The 24675-nt window shown below is 62.3% G+C and overlaps 1 protein-coding gene across 5 annotated transcripts in view; it reads left to right on the top strand.

The window, feature by feature from the left end:
* Positions 1–24675, top strand: part of NFIC (nuclear factor I C) — a 64630-nt gene that overhangs the window by 35293 nt on the left and 4662 nt on the right. For 2 of the 5 annotated variants that reach the window (XM_039247540.1, XM_039247539.1), the window contains exons 3-9: positions 6100–6171; positions 10038–10112; positions 10654–10777; positions 11403–11527; positions 17674–17799; positions 19487–19671; positions 20307–20454. In XM_039247540.1, the coding sequence (XP_039103471.1) occupies positions 6100–6171; positions 10038–10112; positions 10654–10777; positions 11403–11527; positions 17674–17799; positions 19487–19671; positions 20307–20454 (855 nt within the window). Of the gene's footprint in view, positions 1–6099; positions 6172–10037; positions 10113–10653; positions 10778–11402; positions 11528–17673; positions 17800–19486; positions 19672–20306; positions 20455–22359; positions 22446–24675 lie in introns of all 5 variants that reach the window. The other 3 variants (XM_039247541.1, XM_039247542.1, XM_039247543.1) reach the window with 3 other exon arrangements.

Here is a 24675-nt window from a genome sequence, read left to right as displayed (position 1 = left end):
AGAGAGAGAGGGAGTCACAGACTGAAACAGGCTCCAGGCTCCGAGCTGGCAGTCAGCACAGAGCCCGACGCGGGGCTCGAACCCACGAACTGTGAGATCATGACCTGAGCTGAAGTCAGATGCCTAACCGACTAAGCCACCCAGGTGCCCCGCAAACATTTTAAAGCCGGCGACGGACGTGGTATAATATTCAATGAGCTGTTCATTTATATGCTTTTGTTTTTTAAGTTTATTTATTTTTGAGAGAGAGAGAGAGAGAGAGAGAGAGAGAGAGAACCGCAAGCAGGCTCCGAGCTGCAGCACAGAGCCCGACGCGGGGCTCGAACTCACAAACCCTGACATCATGCTTTGAGCTGAAACCAAGGCTCAGAGGCTTAACCGACTGAGACACCCCCATCTATGTGTTTTTACGAGGAGCAGATAAACCCCGTGAGCCCATCAGCTTTCCTTGCTGTGTGGCCTCGGGTAGCTTCCTTACCCTCTCTGGGCAGCCCCGGGGATTGCCAGACCGGATCAAGGACCACTTCAGGGTGTCGGACCCGGCTGCGCCAGATGTGCAGCCTGGCACGTGGTGTGTGCCCGACGCGCCTCGTCTCGTGGCTCAGCGGCTCCGCCCCCACGACCTGAGCGGGTCCCCGGCCAGACAATGCGGTCTGGGGGCTCTGCTCCCCTGGGTGCTCCTTGGCGTAGGCGGGGCAGGGAGGCAGCTACAAGGGACGTGGTGTGTCCCCCGGTGTCCCCGGCACACAGAGAAGTGTGTCCCTGATCCCGTCACCTACTTGTCCCCCCCCCCCCCCGGTGACCGCGGTGTTTTCTCTGTAGTCGAGAGTCCGTCCCCCCCCACACTTTGTTTATTTTGTTTCTTCCATTCCACATATGAGTGAAATCATATGTTTGTCTTTCTCTGACTGACTTACTTCGCTCAGTGTTATACTCTCCGGATCCATCCACGCCGTCCTCCTGGGGGAGCTTTGAAGATTAAATAAGTCAGTGGAGGTGAACCTTGCAGCCCAGTAGAGCCGAAGGAATGACTCACTAAGTATTAACAATTGGAACGTACCATTTCACATAGAGGGGCCTCATCAGCCCTCCTCTTCCGGGGGTGGCCACTCACATCTCCCGGTTGTGTGGCCTCCCTCCCACTTGACACCCTGAGTGTGTCCCCTTGGTGAATTTGCCTCCTTGTTCGTGGCCTGTCGCTCCCCGGTCGGGCCACGGGGGCCACGGGGGCCGGGGTTTCCGTCCGTCTGTGTCACCGCTGTGTCTCCCGGGCTTCCGGCACCCAGGAGGTGCCCAGCAGCCAGTTGCTTTAGAAAGTTGAGGAGTTAATAGTAGCGTGGTTCACGTCCAGTTTATGGGTGAGTTAAAGGAAGCTCAGAGATGTCAGAGCACCTGCCCAAGGACACACAGCCGGAAGTCCGCAGACTTTCAGTAAAGGCCCAGGCAGGTCTCCCGGGTTCTGTCACATGTTCTCTCTTCTCCTTCGACAACATGTGCTGGCGTGCAGTACGCACCCCTTTTCCCGTTACTTTCTCCCCTAAAGGTCCTTCTTACACATTTTTTGCTGAAATCATCTCAGCGCATGAAGTTTTAATATCACAGGTGAACTACATGCCCGTTTGTGCTGTGTGTGCCCGTAAGTCCATGCTTTGTGCCTAAGAGAGCAAAATTCTGGGGGCGCCCGGGTGGCTCAGTCGGTTGAGCGTCCGACTTCGGCTCAGGTCATGATCTCACAGTTCATGGGGTCGAGCCCCGCGTCGGGCTCTGTGCTGACAGCTCAGGGCCTGGAGCTGCTTCAGATTCTGTGTCTCCCTCTCTCTCTGCTCCTCCCCTGCTTGCGCTCTGTCTCTCCAGCTTCAAAAATAAATACACATTAAAAATTTTTCTTTAATTAAAAAAAAAAAGAGCAAAATTCTTTACCTCCTTCCTCCCCCAAAGAGCTGGTTTTCACCCCCTCTGGGGATGGTGGATCCGGACCAGGGCCTCCCCACTGGGCACGGCGGGCACTGGGGCGGGCGTTCTGTGGGGGGCATCCTGGGCGGGGTGGGGGCTGGGCAGCGTCCTGTCCCCTCGGTGCCAGGACAGCCTGAGTCCTGACAACCACAGAGGTGCCCAGACGTCGCCCTGAGGGGCAGGATCACCCTGTTAAGCGGCTCTGTGATGGGCACATAACTTCTTTGACTTGACATCAGCTTTGGGAAAGAGACTCTCTGAGCTGAGCCTCAGTTTACCAAACTCCTCAATTGGGTAGATTGCACCGTGACTGTCCTTCGCACAGTACAACTCGGCTGATGAAAGCTGTTCTCTCGGGAGAGCCGGACGTCAGCTGGCCTTTTTTTTTTTTTTTTGACGTTTATTTATTTTTGAGAGAGCGAGAGAGACGGAGCGTGAACGGGGGAGGGGCAAGGAGTGGGAGACGCAGAATCCGGAGCAGGCTTCAGGCCCCGAGCTGTCAGCACAGAGCCTGGTGCGGGGCTCGAACTCACAACCGCAAGATCATGACCTGAGCCGGAGTCAGACACTTCACCGACCGAGCCACCCAGGCGCCCCTTTTCAAAAAAAATATTTTTAATGTTTCGCCTGCCCTTTAGACATGATCCATTCTGGGTACATCTATTCAGACCTGAGGACGTTGCATTTTAGGGCTGTGGCTGCCTAAGCGGACGGAGGGGGAGGGGCTGTCTATGACCCTTTTCTCCTGATTTTTCACGGAAACATCCACGGCAGCTCAGCCCCCTGGCTTTCTGTGATGGCGGCAATGCTCCGCACTGGCCGATTCGGTCACCGCCAGTCTTGTGGGCTCTTGAGTATTGAAAGGCGACCAGTGCTGGTGAGGTCCTGAAATTCTAGCCTCATTTCAACTTATCAAATTTAAAAGTAAAGTCGCACCTGGCTAGTGGCTCCCGTGATGGGCGGCTCTAGAAGGTGGCAGTTTTCAGCAAGGTGGTCGGCAGACGGATGTGACTTTGAGGGTTAGAGATACTTAGAAATAAGATCACATAATTAAAAGTCAGGATGTCCCGCCACCTGCCACCACGTGGACGGACCCGGAGGTCACTGTGCGCAGTGAGTGACAGAAGCCAGACACAGAGGACACGTCCTGCGTGACCCCATCACAGGAGGTCCCAAGAGGCGACCCGTCCACAGGGACAGAGAGTAGACAGTGGGAGCCGGGGGTGGGGCAGGGGTGGAGAGTCCATGCTTCACGGGACAGAGTCTCAGTCTGGGGAGATGGAAGGTTCCGGAGACGGAGGGTGGGGACGGCTGCACGACAGCGTGAGTGCGCTTGACGCCGCTGAGCTGTGCCCCTAGAAACAGTCAAATGGTAAATTGTACACTATGTATATTTAACCACAATCTAAAAACTAAATTAAATGAGATAGCGTATAATTACAGCATCATTTTTTAGAAACTACACTTAATTAAAAAAAAAACAAAAAAACGGCTCCCAGGAACATAGAGAAGAGAAAACCCCTTGACTCCAGTGAAGGAATCTACATGGTACTCAGGGGTGAGGACCACGGGGTCCCCAAGAGCAGACCCTCGGCCGGCACTTGCCCTCGAGGGGCATCGGGCTGAAAGCGCGCACCTGCGGGATTCGACAAGGAACTCGGCGGGGTCCGGGTGGGAGGGGAGGGGTCTGGGGGTGGGGGGGGGGGGGGGGGGGGGGGGGGGGGGGGGGGGGATGCGGATAGTAGCTGCCTTCCTCACAGGGATGTGCTAACTGAACGCATGAAGTGATGTAACATGCTTGGCAAACTGTGACGCATTAGGCAGACCTAAGGGCTTATAATCATTTAATCTCAGAAGAGATCACCAACACNCGGGGTGGGGCGGGAGGGGAAGGGGGGGTCCGGGTGGGGTGGAAGGGGAGGGGGAGTCGGGGTGAGGGGGAGGGGGGTCGGAGTGGGTGGGACGGGAGGCGGTTTTACCACCGTTTTGCTCCCAGGAAACGGCGCGGCCGGGGAGGTGGTTTGGCGGCCGAGGTCACGGAGCGCACGGACGCAGTGAGGCCTCCCTCGGGCTGGCGAGGCGCTGACTGGGTGCCCGCCGCCGTTCTGTCCGGGGCAGAGCCGTGCGGCTGTGCCCACTTCGCGGATGAGCAGAGTGAGGCCCACAGCCCCGCGCGGGACGGGGCGGCGCCTGCTGAGTCCGCGTGGGCGCCGGTTCCGGACGAGGGTCCCGGGCCCTTCCCAGCGCAGCGGCCGCCGTGCCCAGTAGAAGTGCCCAGCAGTGGCCAGCGCCAAGGGAGCCAAGGGAGCCGGGCACACTCGCCTCGCTGCCGCCCAGCCCTGCCCAGTGGGTCACGGCTGGGGCTGCCCCCGGCCGCGCCTGTCGTGGGCCGGGAAACTGAGGCACGGTTCTCGCGCCGGTGATGTTCAGGGCGTCCTCGATCTCGGCATTCAGGCGGCGCTCAGCGCGCAGTGCGTGCAGAGCCACAAAGGGCACGGCCAGGGCTCCGTGGCCGTGGCCCCAGGGAGCGGAGGGCGCGTCGCCTCAGGGGCTCCCGGACCTGGGCTGGGAACGCAAGGCGTCCGATCCCGGGAGCCAGACGGTCCACGCAGAGCCGGGGGCCTGATGTCTGGAGGCCGTGCGCGCAGAAAATAACCCCCGCGGCGGAGGGGCACTTTCTCACTGTTCCAACCTCAGGCTCCCTTGTCTGTAAAATGGGTACATTCTCAGTGCCGGGCGTGTGGCTCTCTTAAGGATTGAAGGGAACCTCTAAAATGGGAAGAGTGAAGCCCACATTTACGGTCATCTTAGGGATTTAAAATACTTTTTTTTTCTTTTTTTTAATGTTTTTTTTTTCTAGCAGAGAGAGAGAGAGAGACAGCGTAAGCAGGGGAGGGTCAGAGAGAGAGAGAGAGAGAGAGTCACAGACTCTGAAACAGGCTCCAGGCTCTGAGCTGTCAGCACAGAGCCCGACGCGGGGCTCGAACCCACGAACCGCGAGATCATGACCTGAGCGAAAGTCAGATGCTTAACCGACTAAGCCACCCGGGCGCCCCTAAAATACTTTTTTAAGTTCACTTATTTTGAGAGAGAGAGAAGAGTGGGGGAGGTGGAGAGAGAGGGAAACATAATCCCAAGCAGCGTCCACGCTGTCAGCGCTGAGCTGATTCCGGGCTCACGCTCGATTTCCATGTGCCCTAAGTGCTTCCTGCATATAATCTCATTACCTCCTCTTGGTGATGCCTCCAACTGTGTGAAAGAGAGAAGTGAGGCTCAGAACAGTTAAGCAACCGGCCTGAGGTCACACAGCACAGGGATGATGTCTGCCTTTGGGGGTGTGGCAGGTGGAAGGGGCTGATTCTCTTTCTGTGGCATTTGGTGGCTCCCACCACCTTGGTCTTTGCCCCGAGGGGAGGCAGATGGGTCGGCAGGGTTCCGTCAGGCGGGGCTTGCCCTTGTGTCCGCCGCCCCCGCCCCCTCCCCTCGCCCTGCAGGGATGTTGTGGGGGCTGCAGAGGGGCTGGCGCGACTCGCCCTCCATCCCGGCTGCCAGAGCTGATAGTGCTGAGCTCAGCGTCTGTCGGTTTCGCCCGTCTGCCAAGGAGCCTGATTATTTTTAGATAAGATGGAGAGGCGGGCGCCAGGCGGGTGGGTAGCCGCGTAGTGGCTGCAGGGGGACGCCCCTCTGCCCTCTCCTGGGGGCCCTGAGTGACAGCCCAAGACCAAGAGCTGGGCCCCCAGGACTTCAAGGGCAGAGGCCGAGGGGAGGGGCCTGAGGGTCAAGGACTCCTCTTGCTGGTGCTCAGTTTCCCCATCTGTACGATGGGCGTAATGAGAGGCTGCCTCCAGGTTAAGGCGGGATTAACGAGTTAGTAAATGAGCTGCCCTCCTGTCACAGATGAGGACGCAGGCTCAGAGAGGGGGACGGGCTCCCGCCTGCGCCACAGCCGGGTCCTGCGCGCGGGCTCTGGCCCCCAGTGCCCTGCCGGCCGTCCCTGACCCTCCGGGGGCCACGCGGAAGCCCCCCCGGGGCCTGGGCAGGCTCGGGACCCCTGCGGCGCGCGCCCCTCCCCCGCGCGGCCGCCTCCTCCCCTCCGGGCGGGTCCCCTGCGGTGTCACCACCTCCTCCTCCCCCTTCTCTTTGCAGACGCGGAGCAGAGCGCTAGTCCCCGGGCAGGGATGGGCTCCGAGCAAGAGGACAGCAAGCCCATCGCGCTGGGTGAGTCTGGGGACGGCGAGGCCCGCGCGCGCGGCCCCGTCGCCACCTTTACTCCAGGACCGCGTTCTGGGCCACCCTGTGCGGGCAGCTCATGGCCACCACGGATTCGTCCCTCACGGCCATGCTGTGGGCAGGTGCCGCTGGTGTTCCATTTTGTAGATGAGAAAACCGAGGCACAGAGTGGTGAAGGGGCCTTCCCAGGGGCAACCAGGGAGCTGGGGTTGGAACCCAGGACTCCGGGTTCCCAGCGTCTGGGCCCTGAGGGGCTCCCCCAACAGGGGAGGCCCCAGAGGGCCCTGCGGTCCCGTGGGACATTCAGCGGATGAGCAGGGCAAGTCACTTCCGTGTTGGTGGGTGGGCAGTGCGAGAGCTGGCCTGAGGCAGGGCCGGGAGCGGGGCCCTGGGGGACAGAAAGGATTCAGAAGCTGCGGGGACCCTGCCCCTGCCCTGGTCTGCCCTCCTGGACCAGAGCGGTCACCTCCACGCTGGTCCCCTGGCTTCTGTCCTCACCACCGAGTCTCTCCTCCCTAAAGTGACCAGAGAGCCCCTGTGAGCTCTGAGCCAGGTCCTGCCTCCCTCTGCTCACAGCCCTCTAGGGTCCCCACCTCCCTTGGGGTCAAAGTCCTCCCGACCCCCAAGGCCCTGCAGGACCTGTCCCTGTGCCCTGCCAACCCTCCCCTCCTCTCTCTCTCTCCCTTGGTCTCTCTGCTCCGGCCACACAGGCCTCCTAGTTGTTCTTCTGACAGTCCAGGCCCAGTCCCTGCCTCGGGGCCTTTGCATGTGCTTTGCCTTCTATCTGGGCAGCTAATTGCTCTCTGTCTCCAGATCATCCAGGTCTTAGCTCCCATCCTCCCCCTCTCAGAGAGATTTTCTGACCTCAAACAGCCTTAACGACTCTCAGTGACCACTTTCTGTTTTATTTCCTTCTGAGGAAGTTAGTGATTGCATATGTATTAGTTGCTTAGTGACTGCACACACGTGTTTGGTTATTTCTCCTAATGCAACATCACCTGCTTGAGGGCAGAGGCTTTTGTCTGTCCTGATCACTATTGTGTCCTTAGTGCCTTGAATAGGACCTGGTAGACAATGGGTGCTCAATAAATATTTGTAGAGAGGAAAAAAGGAGAGAGGGAGGGATGAAGCAGAGAGAAAAAGAGAAACTAGAGAGATGGTACGCCAGCGGCTGAGGAGAGAGAACAGGAAGGCAGGAAGGAAGGAAGGCCGACTGGAAGAAAAAGCAAGTGGGTGAGGACCTCCCCGTTGGATGGACCAGCACAGGGAGGCGGGATGGTTCCAGAAGCTTCACAGGCCCCCGTGCTGCTCACCACTGGCCGTCTGTGACCCTGAGTCCTCCTTGGCCTCCTGTGGTCTCCAGGCGCCTGCCTCCAAGCCAGATGTTCAAGGCAGGCGGGGGCAGCGGCGCTTGGCCTGGTCCCATGGGGAGCTCCAGCGTCTGGCGGAGGAAGGCACTTCCTCCCACCCGCCAGGGAGTCCCCTGGAGATGGAGCTGGGCGAGCGCTGCACAAACAGGAAACCCCGGTGGGGGAAGGCGGAGGGGCGTGCTGACACCAGCTGGCCGGCTTGGTGGCAGGAAACGGCCGTGGCCACTTCCCTGGACGCTGGGGGGCGGGCATCGCCCTCTCCTCCCAGGGCTGTTGTGGGCCTGAGCCCCCCAGCATGGGGCTGGGCATGTAGTAATTGCTCAATAAACGGGGTGCACAAAGCTGGTGACCAGGGAGACTGGAGTTTCTGCACTGGCGAGACTTGGGTCTCTCACAGCTGGGGAACTGGGCACCAAGGTCAGCTCCCTGGGGCCCGTGCTGCCCCCTGGAGGCCTGGAGAAGAACTGCTCTCACCACCCCCACAGCCTAGAGGCGCCCACCAGCGGGTCCCAGCTCCATTCGGCCCACTGACCCTGGCTCCTTTCCCTCCTGTTGCCTCCCACCCCAGGGCCTTTGCATGGGCCACCTGCTGGGAATATCGTGACCCCCCGGGAGGCGGCGAAATATCCTGTTTAAGCTCATCCTCGTCACGGCAGCCAACACTCGCCTGCATGGCGGTCACCCTGCACCAGGCGCTGTTCTTGCCACTTCCCCAGTTTTTATGCGTGTCTTCCTCGTATCCACCCCTGCCTGGAGGTCTTGGTAAAATGTCACCCACTGCAAGGCCTTCTGAGGGTCTTTGTGTAAAGTAGGTTCTCTTTCAGGCAGCCTCCCTAACCCTCCTGCCCACCACGCCTGCTGCGTGGCGCCTTTGACTTAATGATCTTTTTATTTTTATTTCTTAATCTTTATTCATCCTTGAGAGAGAGACAGTGTGTGAGCAGGGGAGGGGCAGAGAGAGAGACAGAATCTGAAGCAGCTCCAGGCTCCGAGCTGTCAGCACAGAGCCTGATGCGGGGCTCGAACCCACGAACTGCGAGATCATGACTGAGCTGGTCAGAGCTCAACTGACGGAGCTACCCAGGCGCTCCTTCACTTAATGATCTTATAAAATGTTTTTATTGTGGTTAAGGTCACATGACATAAAATATACAGTGAGTGGCACTAAGTGTATTCACACTGTTCTCCAGCCGTCGCCTCTGTCTGTCCACAACCCTTCTGGAGTCCTGAGAAGCAGCCCCGTCCCCATCAGCAGTCACCCCACTTCCCCTCCCCAGTCCTTGGCCCCCAGGAACCCCTTTTCCGTCCCGTGGAGGAGCCTGTTCTGGACGCGTCACGCACGTGGACTCACACCCGCGTGGCCTCCCGTGTCTGGTTCCCTCCCTGAGCGTCGTGCGTTCGGGTCCGTCCGCGGGCGGCGGGTGGGGGCGCCTCGCTCGTGCTCGCGGCCGAGGGGCGCGCGCGCGCGCGGACACGGTCATGTGTGGACGTGCGCGTGCGCGGTGGACGCAGCCGAGGGCCGTGCGCGCGCGAGGACGGACCACGTTGGGTCCTCCGTTCATCTGCCAATGGGCCGTTTCCAGCTCGGGCGGCTGTGAATCGCGCCACCAGGCACATTCATGTACAAGGTTTTTTTTTTTTTACTTCCTGACGTTACGTGGTGTCCGCTGGCCGCGCTGGACTGGGGGTCCCCGGAAGGCAGCCGCTGTGTCCGTCTGGTTCCCACAGTGTCCCCAGTGCCCAGCTCAGGACAGGACACTGGAGGCGCTCGTAAATGCTTGTTCAGTAAACGCGTTCTGCCCGTGAAGTCCTCCGGGGTTGGGGGTGGGGGGGTGCGACAGGCCGGCTCCCAGCTGTCCAAGGTCAGCCAGGGCTCCCGCCCTCTCCGAGCCAAACCTGTTTCCACATCCATTAAATGGGTCCCAACCACCCCACACGAGGGAGGAGGCTCCCGCTTCCTTTGACATTAGGCAGACCCGGTTCTGGGGACAATGGGGATTTTAACTGCCACAGGTGGACCTTCCCTTCAGCCTGTGATTCTGAGTCCCTGACGTGAGCCAGGCTCTGGGCGAGGCACGAGGGACACTGTGGGACCTGGAGACAGTCATCCCCGTCAGCACAGAGCTCCCAGTCTGGCGGGGGAGGGATAAGGAGGTGCAGAATGCGTGTGGTAGTGACGCGAAGAGAGCAGGCCAGCCCCCCGGCCAGGTGATTCACATCTCAGCCACCCGCGTGGCAGGGTGCGTGGCCCCCGGATTGGAGATTAGGGAGCAGAGAGGCTCGCGGACAGGAAGGGACTTGCCCAAGATCATATACCAAGTGGCAGCCGAGCTGAGATTCGAACCCAGGTCTGGCCTCTGCCTCCATCTTGCCACAGGGCCGCAGGGGTGGACAGGGTGACCACGCCGGCCCCTGGGGTCTGGGCAGCCCGGGATGTGGAGGAAGGAAACAGACCCCGTGAGCCCCCTTTTCTCCCTGTTCCAGACGCCACCGACTTCCAGGAGAGCTTCGTCACCTCTGGCGTGTTCAGTGTCACCGAGCTCATCCAGGTGTCCCGGAGTGAGTGTCCCCGCCCACCGTCCCGGGGTCCGGAGACGGGAGGGGCTCTCACAGGCAGGGGCGCCCGAGAGGGAGAGGGGGCTTTGGGATGGGGGCTCTCATCACCCTGCCCTACTCCCTCTGTCACCAAGCTAAGGTTCCCAGGAAGGGCAATATTTAGGGCCCCCCCACCCGCTTTGCCTCCTGCTCCCTTCCCTTCCTAATATATCTGCTGGGGACCCACCCACTCCCCAGACGCCCCATCTGAATCCCAGTCCAGGGGTCCTCCCTGCCCAGCTCAGCAGAGCCTGGCCCCGGGAGCGCTGGGAAGCGTGGCCTCCAGCTCTGGCTATGCCTCTGCCTCACAGTGTGAGCTTGGCCTCTCTTGCTGGCCTTGGTCTTCTGACCCAAAGAACGAGGACACTGTCAGCCACACTGGGAACCAGGCCAGTTAGGGGACGGGGTTCCCCAGTCCCCAGATGGCTCCCCCCACCTCTCCAGGGCTAACTGCGGCCCCGGATCTTGCGCCCTCTCTCACTCTGCTCTCTCTCGCCCTCCGCAGCGCCCGTGGTGACTGGAACAGGACCCAACTTCTCCCTGGGGGAGCTGCAGGGGCACCTGGCATACGACCTGAATCCAGCCAGCACAGGCATGAGGAGAACGCTACCGAGCACTTCCTCCAGCGGGTAGGTGCCCCGGTCCCCGCCCCTGGGCATTGAACGACCCCTCGGCCACCTCCATCTGACCCCAGCTGGTTCACACCTCTCCCGGGAATGCCTGTTTCCGGGGTTCACGTGGTAAACTCCTACTTATCCTTCAAAACCCAGCCCCAGGTGCTGCTTACCCAGCCCTGATACCCCACCCAGGGTCCCCACCGCCTTGAGTCCTACAGCCCATGAGAATAGAGACACTGGTTCCTGCGGAGATACCTGGGTAACCTTGAGGTGGTCACACCGTTTGCGTGGATTTCCGCATCTGTAAAATGGGATCATAGTCCTACAAGGTTGTTCTGAGGTTTACGACAGGCCAGGTGTTTATCCAGGGTTTTGGTGCGCAGCCCCCCAGCCGGCCGTCTGCGCCCGGCCGAGCTCCTCACGGCCGCTGGCCCCAGGCGCCCCGTCCTGGCAGCGGGCAGGTTGCGACAGGTGCTCCCGGAACCGGCTGAAGGTCTGCGGGAACCTCGAAGTCTCGCGATAGCACCTTCCGCGCCCTACTTCCCCCCTCCCCATGGGCCGGAAGTCAGCCCAAACTGCCCCACACCCCCGCGTCGCCGTGGTAACCGGCCTGCGCTCTCCTTCCCTCGCCCTTTAGGAGCAAGCGGCACAAATCGGGCTCGATGGAGGAAGACGTGGACACGAGCCCCGGCGGCGATTACTACACCTCGCCCAGCTCTCCCACGAGTAGCAGCCGCAACTGGACGGAGGACATGGAAGGAGGTGGGGCTGGCAGTGGGGGCGGAGCGGGCCTCGGGGCCGGGGTTGCCGCGGCGGGGACTACATATTCCGGCAGGCACTGCGCCGGCGCCAGGCCGCGGGAAGCCCGGGGCTGGGGCCGCGGAGCCTGCTGGGAAGTGTAGTCGCGCGACTTGCTCGCCCTGGAAGCCCGGACTCCCGCTCCGCGAGCTTCTCCACTCGGTTCGGGCCGGGGAGGGCGGAGACTGTCCCTCCCGCGGCTCCCCTGCCCTCTGCCGGCTGCAGCCCCGTCTCCGTGGGGTTCCCGGCCTGCGGCCTGGGCTCGGTGGCGCTTCTGATCGGCAGCGCGCTTCTTCCCGGGGTCCGCCATACGCGCTCACGCAGGGGGTGCCCGCTAGTGGGTCCCGAGCTGTAGAATGCCGCGTCCGCGGGGTCCCCCGATCTTAGGAGATTCACGTCTCCACGGGCTCGGCCCCCGCGCGATCCCAGGCCTCCCGGAGCCCCGTTGCTTTCCTCTGAGCGTCCTTTTCCGGGAGAGGCTGGCCTCCCATTCGTCTGCCTTCACAGGGCCCTCCCCAGAACGGGCCCTGTTCTGCCGGGGCGGCACGGCCACAGGCTGCCCTCGGCGGCGCGCCGGCTCCCCAGCGGCCTCCCCCGAAGACCCCCTTCCTTGGGCTCCGCATGTCCACCGCGGTTCTCCCCCGGAGAACCCGAGCTTCCGCCCTCCCGCGGGCCGGCCTCGGGGCCGCTCGGGGTGGCCCACACACTTGCCTTTGCCCTGAGCTGGGCGGCCCTGGAAATGCAGGGGTCTTACCCCTTCAGAAGGGTTCACCCCCGGGTTTTCCGCCGGCTGCCAGCGTGGTCTCGGCTTCACCGGCCAGTACAGCCTCTGGTGACCGCACTTCCCGGAGCCTCCGTTTCCTCATCTGTAAAATGGGGTTAATACCTGCACTACCCATCTAAGGTTGTTGTGGGGATTGGGTGAGTTAGTACACTTGGTGTCCCCAAAACAGGCCTGGCACGTGGTACGCACCCAGTAAACCTTAGGATGTCCCCTCCCCTTCGGTCCTATTCCCTGTTCCTGAAGGACCAGCTTTCTGTCTATAGGAAGACCACGCGTACGGGATTCCTGGCAAGCATTACAGTTAAGAGGGCAGGTTTGTGTCAGCGAAACCTGGGTTCGGAATCGCGCCCTACCATTGGCTCACTGTGTGGGGCTGTGTAACTTTGGGCAGGTGACTTAACTTCTCTGAATCTCAGTTTTCTTACCTTCAAAATGGGGTTAATAAAATTCCTTCTTTCCTGGAGCCGGAAGGCGGGAATGGGAGAAGGCGCATAAAGCCACCATCTGGCACCTGACGAGTGCCCAGGACACAGGACAGTTCGTTGTTCATGTCTTTATAAAATCCCTGCATCTGTGACTCGGGCTCTGACACCTCTGGTTGTGGAATCGGCCCCAGCGGGGTCCTCCCTCTTCCACTGTGTTGGCTCTCCGGGCAGGTACCTAACTTTGGGAGGGCGCCTCTCCCTAGTAGGCTTTAATTTATGGGTCAGAGTGTCACTGTGGCTCTCTCCCTCCGTGGGCTCCCCGCTGCTGTCAGGCTGGCCTCTGTAAGGATCCTGGATTTAATAAGCTTCACGGTTTTTCAAAAAATGTTTAAAAATATTTTATTTATTTTTGAGAGAGAGATAAAGACAGCATGAGCAGGGGAGGGTCAGAGAGAGAGAATCTGAAACAGGCTCCAGGCTCTGAGCTGTCAGCACAGAGCCCGACGCGGGACTCGAACCCACGAACCGTGAGATCACGACCTGAGCCGAAGTCGGACGCTTAACCGACTGAGCCCCCCAGCCTCCTGTAATAAGCTTCACGTTTGATTGCGAGAAACAAAACCCCGAAAGGACAGGGCATTTCTCTCCAAAGTACACGTTCAGCCGTCAGTAGCCCTGAGCACGTGTGGTGTGCGAGACTTAGGCGCCCGCCTTATGCTCCCGTCAATGTGGAGCATTTTTAAATGTTTATTTATTTATTTTGAGAGAGAGAATCCCAAGCGGGCTCCACGTGTCAGCACTGAGTCCGATGCACGGCTCGAACTCAAGAACCATGAAATCATGACCCGAGCCGAAATCAAGAGTCCAATGCGTAACCCGCTAAGCCAGCCAGGTGCCCCCAGTGAATATGGTTTTCATTCCCCCCTCAGCAGCCCAGGGTAAGTGCTGGAGCGTCGGCCTTCATGTCTGCTTCCCAGCCAGCAGGAGGGAAGGTCGCACCTGACCTTATTCCTTTAAGAAGAATACTCAGCCGAGCCCCTGCCTCTGCCCGAGTTGCTCCTGGGGCCACACCCTGCTGCAGGGGCTTCTGGGAAATGTAGTCTTACTTTCGTCAAGTTCATCTCAAATTCGGCTGCTGAGGAAAAAGGGCGGGGCTGGGAGGCTTTTAACCCCTGCCCTGCCTTTAATGACCGGGAACCCAGAAGCGCCTCTCCTGAACTCTGAGGACCAGACTGGCCACATAGACAGCGTATGCTGTTTAGACGGGGAAGGCAGCCTCTGTGATGGAGCCACGGCAGCCCTGAGAGGAAAAATTACAGCCTCAAGTCTATGGATTAGAAAATGAGAAAGGATGGGGGCGCCCGGGTGGCTTAGTCGGCTAAGCGTCCGACTTTCGCTTGGGTCATGATCTCGCGGTTCGTGGGTTCGAGCCCCGCGTCGGGCTCTGTGCTGACTGCCAGCTCGGAGCCTGGAGCCTGTTTCAGAGTCTGTGACNTCGGGCTCTGTGCTGACTGCCAGCTCGGAGCCTGGAGCCTGTTTCAGAGTCTGTGACTCCCTCTCTCTCTGACCCTCCCCCGCTCACGCTGTCTCTCTATCTCTCCTAGAAATAAATAAAACATTTAAAAAAATTTAAAAAATTAAAAAAAAAGAGAAAGGATGGAAATAAAAAACAAGAACAGAAACCTAGCTTTCAATTCAGGAAGCTCGAAAAGAGAAAAGAAATTTAGAGGAAGGAAACGTTCGAGGGAGTCGCTGGAGCCTGGTGCGAACTTCCTGCCCCGGGCGTGGAGCGCAGCAGTGGGAGAGCTCGAGGGGGGCGCTCACACCCCCTTCTGACGGGCCGCACGCGGAGTCGGGAGTCGCAGAGCTGGATCCGTCCCTCCTAGTTTCCGTTGGTTGCCTCAGGCGACGGCAGACTCGCTCCCTCCGGTGCGGCCTTCAGTATCACCCCCGGCGGTTTGCCGGGTCCGCCCTGGAGGTGCCCCCAGCCTAGTGGGGAGGACGGACCCGTGTCTTCCCTCCCCCTTCCTCCTCCCTCCCCCTCTGCTCCTCCCCGTCCCCTTCTCTTCCTTTTTCTCCTCCCTCCTCTTCCTTTGCCCCTCCTCCTCCCCCTCCCACCTCCACCCACAGTCTCCTCCTCCTGGCGTCCTCCAGCTTCCTGTCTAGACAGCCCCCAATTAGCTGCTCATTAAGGGGGTTAAGCTGATTAGAGCACCCTCTTCCTTCCTCTGCCCCTGACACGAGGGCCGCGCTCAGCGAACACCCTCCTCTCCCAGCATCCACGCTCGCTTACCTGGGAGGGGCGAGGCCTGGGGGTCCGGCCAGCCCCACCTCCCAGGCCTCACTCCAGCCTGGGGCCTTTGCCATGTCTGTGCCCAGGTTAGCAGCCTCTTCTCCTGGCCACCTCCTCCCGAGGCCTCCCCTGATTACCCGCCCAAGCCGGCCAGAGAGAGGGCACCGTCCGCGCAGCTCCCCAAGTGCTTAGTTCCTGCAGGGGGCGGTGGGCCCCAGCCTCTCTCTGTCACGTGGAGGGGTGCCCCCATCTCTTTTAGAACTCGGAGGGCAGGAGGCGTGCAGAGCGAGGCCTGTGGAGTTACAGCCCCCTCCCCCCCTTGCCACTGTAGCCTCGGGGGAGCGACCTCCCATCCGGCGTCAGTCTCCACATCTGTGAAACGGGTGACTCCTGTAACCGCTGCACGGGGCTGGTGTGAGCGGGACAGGAGAGCAGGCCGCGGTGTGCACTGCCCCCAGGGGACAGGACAGCTAAGGGGAGGGTGCTCCTGGCATAGCCGGGGGGGGGGGGGGGGCGCCGCGGAGACCCGGACTTGAGCCAGAGTCGGCTCCGCGCCGGGGGCGGGCATTCCGCGGGCGCATGCGCAGATGGGGCCGTTCGCGGGGTCAGGTCTGTGCTCCCCGGATGAGCCGGAGGGCGGGCCCCAGCCCGGGGGCCCTGCAGGCACGGATGTGCTCAGATGGGGACGCGGAGGGGTGTGTGTTGGGAGAAAGCGGCTCGCACGCCCGGGGCCGGAGGTTATCCGGCGGCGTCTAGCCAGGCGGCCGCGTCACAGCACGTGTGGTGAGCGCGGAACCGATGCCCACACTCGGGAATCAGGCTCGGGGCCTCCCGCGGAGCACGGAGGCCGCCCTTCCCGCAGGCCCCCAGCCCCATCTCCGGAAGCGCCAGAGGGGCCTGCGGAGACGCGCGGGGGCAGGGCCCCGCCAGCCTGTTTCCGTCCGGGACGGGCGTCCCGGGAAATCCTGCTCTGCGGCCCCGGGAGCCGTCGCGCCTGCCGCCAGCCTCGGCCGCGCCAGCGCCTCCTGCCCCCTGGGACAGCCTGGGCCCCGGGCTCCAGAGGCCAGACTTGGCCGCCAGGCCTCCCGGGCCCGCCGACCCGGGTCCCCAGCCGCACTCGCTTCCAGCGCCATGTGTGTTTGGGGCTATTGAGGGCAGCAGGGCTTGTGACACAAAAGCCGCCGGCCGCGGGTGGGGGGACCCGGGGGGGCTGGTTCCCAGATCTGATCGGCACCAGCAGGACCCAGCAGTGTGTGTGGCTGAGGGAACGCGGTGCGGGGGGGGGGGCATGCAGGGCTGGAGACCCCACACCCCGTGACCGCAAGCCTCAGAGGAGGGCAGTGACTCTCACCGGGGTGACTGCCCAGGACAGCAGCGGCTGTCACCCTGGGGCCCCGGGCATGGGGGGTGGGGCGAGGACGGCGCCTCCGCAGGGAATGACCCGCCCGTGTCACTGGTCCTGGGGGGGAGGCAAGGCACACCCCTCACCGTGTGCGGCTCCGCCGTGGCTCTTAGTGGATGCGTTTCTAAGATTTTTTTCCCCTGGAATTGATTGATTTGAGGAGAGCCCGCGTGTGAGCGGGGGAAGGGCAGAGGGAGAGAGAATATCCCAAGCAGGCTCCACACTCACCACGGAGCCCAAGTTGGGGGTCGATCCCCCGACCCTGGAATCATGACCTGAGCTGAAATCAAGAGTCAGATGCTCAACTGACTGAGCCCCCCCAGGTGCCCCCAAAATACATTTTAAAGTAATTGTAAACATGTCCGTCTACAGGCCCCACTTCACATAGATGCTGGACTCCCGGACGGAGCCCGCCCGGGACTCTGCCCTCCTTCACCCCAGCCCTCCCTGCTGGAGGCTGACGGGGGCAGCGGTGCGAGGGGACTTCCCTGTGTCCTGAGGGCCAGCACGTGCCCAGCGCCGCCATGGCCTCTCCCCGTCACGACAGCAGGGGGCCTGTGCCGTGGTCTCTGATGACTCTGTGCACACCCATGTTACACCATTCATTAGTTCATTCACTCATTCACTCATTCATCGAGGAGGCTGCCAGGGGCTGAGCTGGGGACTGTCCGGGTCCCTGAGGGCCAGAGCCAGCCCAGGCAGCCAGGGGCCGGTGTGAGGCCACCCACACAGGAAATCCCCGCAGGCCAGTGTGTCTAACGGCGTGCTCTACCCCTTCGAGGAAGGTTCTGTCCCAACTCCGGGGGGAGGGGAGGGGGGCGGGGAGGGAGGTCTGTGGGCGCAGAGCCACTCAGGGCCTTGTCTGGGTCCTCCCAGCTCACCCCTGCCTAACCGGGCTCTAGAACGGTCCCACATCTCTGCCTACCCTGTGGGGTAGGGGTACCTCCAGGGGACCGGGCAGCCTGGGCGGACTACCTGTCTCTGGAAGGAGAGAAGGCAGGGGCGAGGCTGTGACGTCAGGGGCCTCTGTTGGCACCAGGCTCCTCATTCCGTGGGCCATGTGACCCCGGGCAGCCCCTCTCTCTGCTTTGAGCCTCGGTTCCCCCCCACCCCCATGATGGGCTCCCAGCCACGGGTGCTGGGAGAAGGGAGGGCAGGGGCTCTGACTGCCTGCAGGCCTGTGACCCTCCGGCTCCACCTCCGCAGGCATCTCGTCCCCGGTGAAGAAAACAGAGATGGACAAGTCACCTTTCCACAGCCCGTCTCCCCAGGACTCCCCCCGCCTCTCCAGCTTCACGCAGCACCACCGGCCCGTCATCGCGGTGCACAGCGGTGAGCAAGTGGGCCCGGGCGGGGCGGGGCGGCCCTCCCCTCAGGCCCTCCCTTTGGCCGGGGAAGTCCCACCGGCCATCTGACTGCCAGTCCTGTTGCTGTAGCCTCCCAGCTGGGCAACAAAACCCGCCGGTGTCATGGTCCAGAGCGCCTGGCCCTGGCTCAGGCTCTGGGGCCTCAGTTTCCCGTTCCCTACAGGAAGGGGGTGTGCAGTCTGGGCTTGCCCGTCACCTTGCTTCCCTTACTTCACACTCAACCCCCCCCAGGGTGGGGTGGTCACAGAAGGAGGCAGACACTTCTGATGCGTGGCTGGACACACAGGCCACACGGGGTGCCCCTGGCCACGTGGACGGGAGGTCTCACACGTGACAGAGGGAGACCAACCTGAGCACCCACAGGGCGCAAGCTGTGCTGGTCACGGTGCGCCTGGCTCTCCTTTGCTCGTCTGTCAGGGGGTGGGGGGGCTCATAAACGTCCCCCTCCCAGCGCTAGCTTTAGGACCGAATGAGCTAAATCGTGGTGAAGGCTTGAATGTCGCCTGTCGCCCCGCTGTCCTGATGAGAACGATTTAGCTGCACACGAGGGCAGGCAGGCAGGGAAAATCAGAACAGTGCAGTGGTTTGGACCAGAAGTCGGCAAACCAGGCCCACGACTACCTGTTGTGAATAAAGTTTTATTGGTGCCCAGCCATGGCCGTCTATTTACGTGCTGTCTGTGGCAGCTCTCTGACTTCAGCGGCAAAGTCAGGTAGCCGCAGGAGACCACAGGGCCTGAAAAGCCAAAAAGACTTCCTCTTTGGCCAGGAGCTAGAGAGAGGACGGGCGAGTGAGCGGGCTACTTTTGGAGGTGATAGAGATGTTCTAGAATTACAAAGTGAGTACACTAAAGGTCACCGGATTGTTTAGAAAGAGAAAGACAGGCAAATAATACACACGCACATCCCCCGGCCGCGAGCAGGCGCGAGGCGCCCCCACCCGCCGCCCCGCGGACGGCCCCTGAACACACGACGCTCAGGATGGGAACCAGACACGAGAGGCCACATGGGGTGTGAGTCCACGTGTGTGAAACATCCAGAATAGGCTCCTTCACGGATGGGGAAGGGGGTCGTGGGGGCCGGGGGCTGCGGAGGGGGTGTGGGTGATAGGGACAGAGTTGCATTTCGGGATGGTGGAAAGATCCTACAAGAAATTGTAGAAGTGGTCGCACAGTCACCAGATGCGCAAAAAACCAGTGAACTGTGTACTCGAAAAGAGTAAATTTTATAGTATGCAAATTATCTCTCCACTGTAAAAAAAAAAAAAAAAAGGCACTGACCACTGGGCCCTTGAGGAAAGAGCTAGCTGAGCCCTGGTTTGGGGTGTGGGCCATGGGGCCAGACCCTCCCCTGGGTCTGCTACCTGCTTGCTGTGTGTCTGGGGGTGGGGTGGCGGGAGGGACATAACCTCCGACAGCCACCACATCAGCCGGTTTAAAAACAAACCCGGACAAGACAGGGGTGATAACAGATCCCCATGGGCTTGTGGAGGAAGGTCCTCGAATTGTCATGCAGGCGACCTCAGGGCCGGGCCGGTGGCAGGGCTCTCTGGGTCCTGCCTGTTCGAGTAAGGCGTCGGGATGCAGGGAGACCCCCACCCCACCCCCAGCCCGGCCAGAGCCTCCAGTGACTGTCCTGTCCTGGTCTCTGCAGGGATCGCCCGGAGCCCTCACCCCACCTCGGCCCTGCACTTCCCCACGACCTCCATCCTGCCCCAGACGGCCTCCACCTACTTCCCGCACACGGCCATCCGCTACCCACCTCACCTCAACCCCCAGGACCCACTCAAAGATCTCGTGTCACTGGCCTGTGACCCCGCCAGCCAGCAACCTGGACCGGTGAGTTTGCCGGGGGGGGGACTCGGGCCTCCCCTCGGCCCCAGGGGGCCGCCTGCCCACACGTGGCTCAAGGAGACGTCCCCCGGGGCCCCGGCACGGCGCTCGGCCGTCCGGGCCACCTGTGTTCTAGGTGACTTTGCAGACGGCGGGGCCGGGGTACCTTGTGCGCCGAGCTTGGGGCCCGGGCGTGTCGGAGCCCAGGCTCCTCCGGGCGTCAGGACCGACAGCACGTCGTTTGCCCCCAAACCTAGTGCAGTCCTGTGGCTGCCGCCCAGGCCTGCTGTCCCCAGACTTGAACGGAAGCTGTTGGCGTTTGGGTCTCTTTTGCCTTTGGGCGCTGGGGGCGAGGCGGTGGCCGAGTGGCCGCTCTGGAACGTGGGGACTGGCATGCAGACCCACCCGCGAGGCGGTGTCGTTCAGGGCGAGGTGGTGTCTCCTGGAAAGAGGCAGGCGGGGAGAGAGCAGCTCGAGGAGGAGGAGGAGGCGAGGGAGCCCGTGGGCGGCCGCCGCACCCACCAAACTCGTCCCGGTCACGGCCCTGCTGCCCCTCAGCCCCCCGCCCCCCTGCAGAGCCCGCACGCGGCCGCCCGGGGCAGGGGCGCCGCTGCCTTAACCTCCTGTCTCTCTGTTCCCAGTTAAATGGAAGTGCTCAGCTCAAAATGTCCAGTCACTGCCTTTCTGCTCAGATGCTGGCGCCCCCGCCCCCTGGGCTGCCGCGGCTGGCGCTCCCCCCTGCCACCAAACCCACCTCCGAGGGAGGAAGCACGTCGCCGACCTCGCCCTGTAAGCACTCGGGACGCGGTGCCCGTGGCAGGGCGGGTGTCCCTGAGGGGCCCCCTCCCCTCCCTCCCCTCCCCGACTGCTGGGGCCCAGGGCTCAGGCCCGGCCCGCTGGTTGCTGGTGAGTTTGGTGGGTCCCCAGGTGGAGGCCCACATGGCCCCAAGGCAGCCTGAGAGAGCAGCAGGAGAGCCCGGCGGGGGGGGGGGGGGTTGTCCGGGGTCCCTGCGCGCCTGCTGCCCGCTAGCAAGTGCCCTGCTCTGTGCAGCGAGCAGGCAGCAGTAACGAAGACCTCAGACTGCTGGCCCTGGGGGCAGAGGGAGCCCCCAGATGCCTCGTGTTTGTGGAAAAGGAGACTTTGTTGTTGTCTCAGAATCAGGATGGTTCGCTGGAAAATTCCGGAGTTCTAGACTCTTGGGGGAAAAAAGCAGCAGAAATGGGCCCAGCTCCTGTTGCTGGTGACCCAGGCTGGGCCATGCCTTTAGATGGGACAGCCCCCACCTGACCCCAGAAGGCCTTGAGTTAACTGCCTCGCCTTCTAGAACTTTCCACGCTCCAGACATGGTCCCAGGTGACAACTTGCTGGTCCCTTGTGCACCACTGCCAGCCGGGAAGGGGCTCCCAGAATGCACTCCCGAGGTGCACCCGTCAGCCCTGCACCCAGCCTCTCCCTGGACCCCTGTGCAGGCTGGGGAGGCCATCCACCCTCCAGGCCACCGTACTCTGGGCCGTCCCGTGAGGCCATCCCTGAGCAGATGGCCTCAGAGACCCCAGACCCTTAGTCTGGCCCTCACGCGGTCTCTGAGCATCTCCTTCCCTTCCTCCCCAAATGAGGTTCCTGACCTGAGCAGGAGGGGCCAGCCACTCGCCCCTCTCCACATGTGCACCCCACGCCGCCAGCATCCACGGCCTTCCAGGGCCCAGGGCAGCTTCGCGTACGGTGGGGCCTCCTCCGGGGACCACGTGCGGAGCAGAGCGCTAGGGTTGAATCCCATCTCTGCAGCTCACTCCCTGTGTGTCTTTGGAGAAATGCTCTCCCGTCTCTGAGCCTGTTTTCTCAGCTGCAAAATGGGACAGTCACAGAGGGCCCCGTCGTAGGGCCATGGGGAGCAAGTGGACGGGGCAGATCAGGGAGCACCGTCGATGCCACGGCAGGGTCGAGGGCAAATACACTGGGAGTGTATCACCACCTTGTCTGCTCCCTCAACTGTGCAGTGGGCTCATAATCCCATTTGCTAGATCGAGGCCACTGCGGGTTAAATGGGACTGTGCCCGGTCCCTGGCATAGACCTGAGTTCCTTCCCCACCTGCCCCCGGCCAGATCTCACCTGCAAGTCCAGCCTGCCCCTCCCCCCGCCAGACCCCCTTCCCAGAGCCTCACGCCTCCCACGAACCTGACCCTGGCTGATGCCACCAAGGGACCGTCCCGCCTGGGACCCCGGGCAGCCCTGAGCCGTGTATTATTTATTCGCCAAGAAACTGTACCGGGCGAGATGAAAGCATACACGTCAACGTGTGTGCTTGCGCGCACGTGCCTGCAAACGCCCGCCTCCCCGAGCAGCCTCCGAGAGGAAAGTTAATCAGTAAAGCGCCCTCAATAATTCATGGCGCCCCGCGCGGGCTGCAGGCCACGGGAGCAAGGCGGCGCACCCTGAATAATTCACAGGCGGTTTCTGATCATGAATCTTTCATCTTGTGCCTTCGCTCTCAGCAGATGCCCCGCCTGGGTGACCCCAGGGCCCGGGACCGTGGGCTTTTCGGGGTGACCCGGATCGGCTGGGGAGGGCGGCAGGCCCGGCGGCGCCAGGCGCAAAGGCCCGGCTGTGTGGCCCTGGGCAGCGGCCACCCTCTCTGGGTGCTCCCGCGCAGCCGCCTTTGCTAACGGGCTCTCGGTCTCTCTCCTCCCCGCAGCCCGCTCTACGCCCGGCGCGTCCCCTGCAAACCGTCCCTTTGTGGGATTAGGACCCAGGGATCCAGCAGGCATTTATCAGGCACAGGTAGGGGCCACGAGGCCGGCTGGTGGGGGGCGGGGAGGGGCAGGGCAGAGGGGCCTGACCCCTCCAGCGGCACCCTGGGCTCGGGGGGCCAGCTTCCCACACCCTTCCAGGGCCTCGAGCCCACTCCCAGCGTCGTGGTGCGGCCCTGGACCCTGCGTGTCACCTCGTGGCGGGGGACCCTCACGGCACAGCTCCTGCGAGGTCGGGCTTTGTTACCGCCCCAGGCCCGTTGTACAGACAGGAAAACTGAGGCCCACAGAGGCGAGGCCGTCTGCCCAGGATCACACAGCACCAGCCCAAGCTTGCACCCCCCCAGCCCACATCCCCTTCCGTGCTGCTGGCCGGAGGGACCGTGAGAAAGGAGGGCAGAGGGCAGCAGTGGACTCTAGGACTCCAGGGGCAGGTGGGGAAACTGAGGCAGCCCCTGGCAGGGGGTGGGGCCTCCCAGGAGAGCATGTGCACCCCCCACCCCAGGCTCTAGTCCACAAGGCAGAGAGGGGAGCAGCAGAGGCAGAGCAGGCATTGCCGCGGCTGTGTGTGGGCGAGGGTGGGGGGTGGGTCAAGGCAGGACAGGAGGCTCAGAGAGGAAGAGCCAGTTGCCTGAGGCTGCACAGCAGTGGGGGGGGCAAAGCCACGGGTCCAGAACTAAGACAGGTGGCTGTCAGCTTCCCGCAGGGCTGGGGTCCGAGTCTGTGCCGCGTGCTGGCTGGGAGTGTGTTGCTAGACGGTGGGGGGGTGGGGGGTGGGGGCGGCTGGACCCCGGACCCCCTCCCCCTGGCGTTTGTTGGGGAGGCAGGCCCTCCAGTGCTCAGATGCGCAGAGAGAGCCGCCCAGGGCTCCCCGGTGCCTCCCAGTCGCCAGAGCCACAGAGCGTGGGCGTTGGTGGGACCTCGAGGGCCACCTGGGGTGGCTCGGGGATTGGGGGAGGCTTTCCCGCACCAGAGTCCACGGGTGGCAGAGGAGGAGACGGAGTGCGTGCTGGCCTCCCCCCCACCTCCGCCTGGGCAGGGAGGACCCAGCCATCCTCCCTCCCTGCCCGGCCCTCAGCAGTGAGTGCTCACGCCTGGCTCTACTCTACCCACTCTGAACCTCCGTCTCTTTTTCTGGCCTTGGACGCCTCCAAGGAAAGAGTCTTTGAAGGGCCTGGAGCCTTCAAAGCCAGACCAGTTTCATCTAGAAAGGGCACCAAAGGCGAAGACACTGTCCCACGTTCCTTCCACGCCCCCAAATATTACGTGCTCTTCCGGCCAGGATCCAGACAGGGATTACTTGCTCAGACTTACCCAGAAAGCTGGGGTGACTCCAGGACTCCCCGCTTTGAATTTTGGGGTACCCTGTGGGCCACCCTCTCTAAGTCCTGCTGTGGATACTCCCGCCCCCCAGTGCTCTGGAAGCCATGTATTTCCTCTCTCCCTCCCCCAACCCCACGTCCCCAGTGGGCGGGGGGGCGGGGGATGTCCTAATTACTTCAGAAACCAAAGGTAATAAAAGTGACAGGGAGGAGGCCTGGACTGCTTTACCTTGCCCCAGGCCCCCAGCCCCCTGCCGCACCTCCCCACATGGGGGTCCACCCCAGCAGACGCCCTGGAAGAGGAGGGAAACCGAGGCAGACCAGGGCAGGGCTTTGGTTCTATGCGCTGCCCATTTCCCCCTCTTGTCCAGTGGGCCCCACTCGGGACCCAGAGGTGGGGCCCAGACTGGTGTGGAGGAAGGGGGCCTCCAGGGCCCAGCCTGAGCAGGGAGGGGCTGGAGCTGGTGCAGAGGCTGGCCAGCAGGAGAGAGGGACCGGGGTCCCCAAGCAGGGGGCTTGGCGCTGACAAAGGCTGGAAATGCCAGACTTTTGTCCCGAGGGCCCCAGGGAACCATGGAAGGATTTAGAGGGAGGGAGGGGCGTGAGCAGATCTGGGAACGAGTAAGAACGTCCGAGGCTGGCCTTGGGGGCGCGTGTGGGGCATGGAAGGGAGACGCCACATTGGTGGGAGACTCCCGAGGGAGCCCGGGTTGTGGAGGAGGTGAGGCCTGAGTCTGCGTGAACAGGAGGGCCTCCCTGGGAGAGACCCCGCCCGCGCTGCCGTTGGCCGGACCGCAGGTCTCTGGACTAGGGGCACCACGGTTCCCTGGTGGGGTCAGGCGCCCCCCCCCCCTGCTCCCTGCAGACCCTGAAGGGAAGGAAGGGGGAGGAGGAAACCATGAGGCCCGGCTCCCCCCGCTTGGAGCCCCTCTGCAAAAG

This window comes from Hyaena hyaena, unplaced genomic scaffold (assembly GCF_003009895.1).
Source record: "Hyaena hyaena isolate Hyena2069 unplaced genomic scaffold, ASM300989v1 scaffold_296, whole genome shotgun sequence".
In the NCBI taxonomy this organism is placed as follows: domain Eukaryota; kingdom Metazoa; phylum Chordata; class Mammalia; order Carnivora; family Hyaenidae; genus Hyaena; species Hyaena hyaena.
Note: the sequence above shows the minus strand (reverse complement) of the source record. Positions and strands in the feature narration are given on the sequence as shown.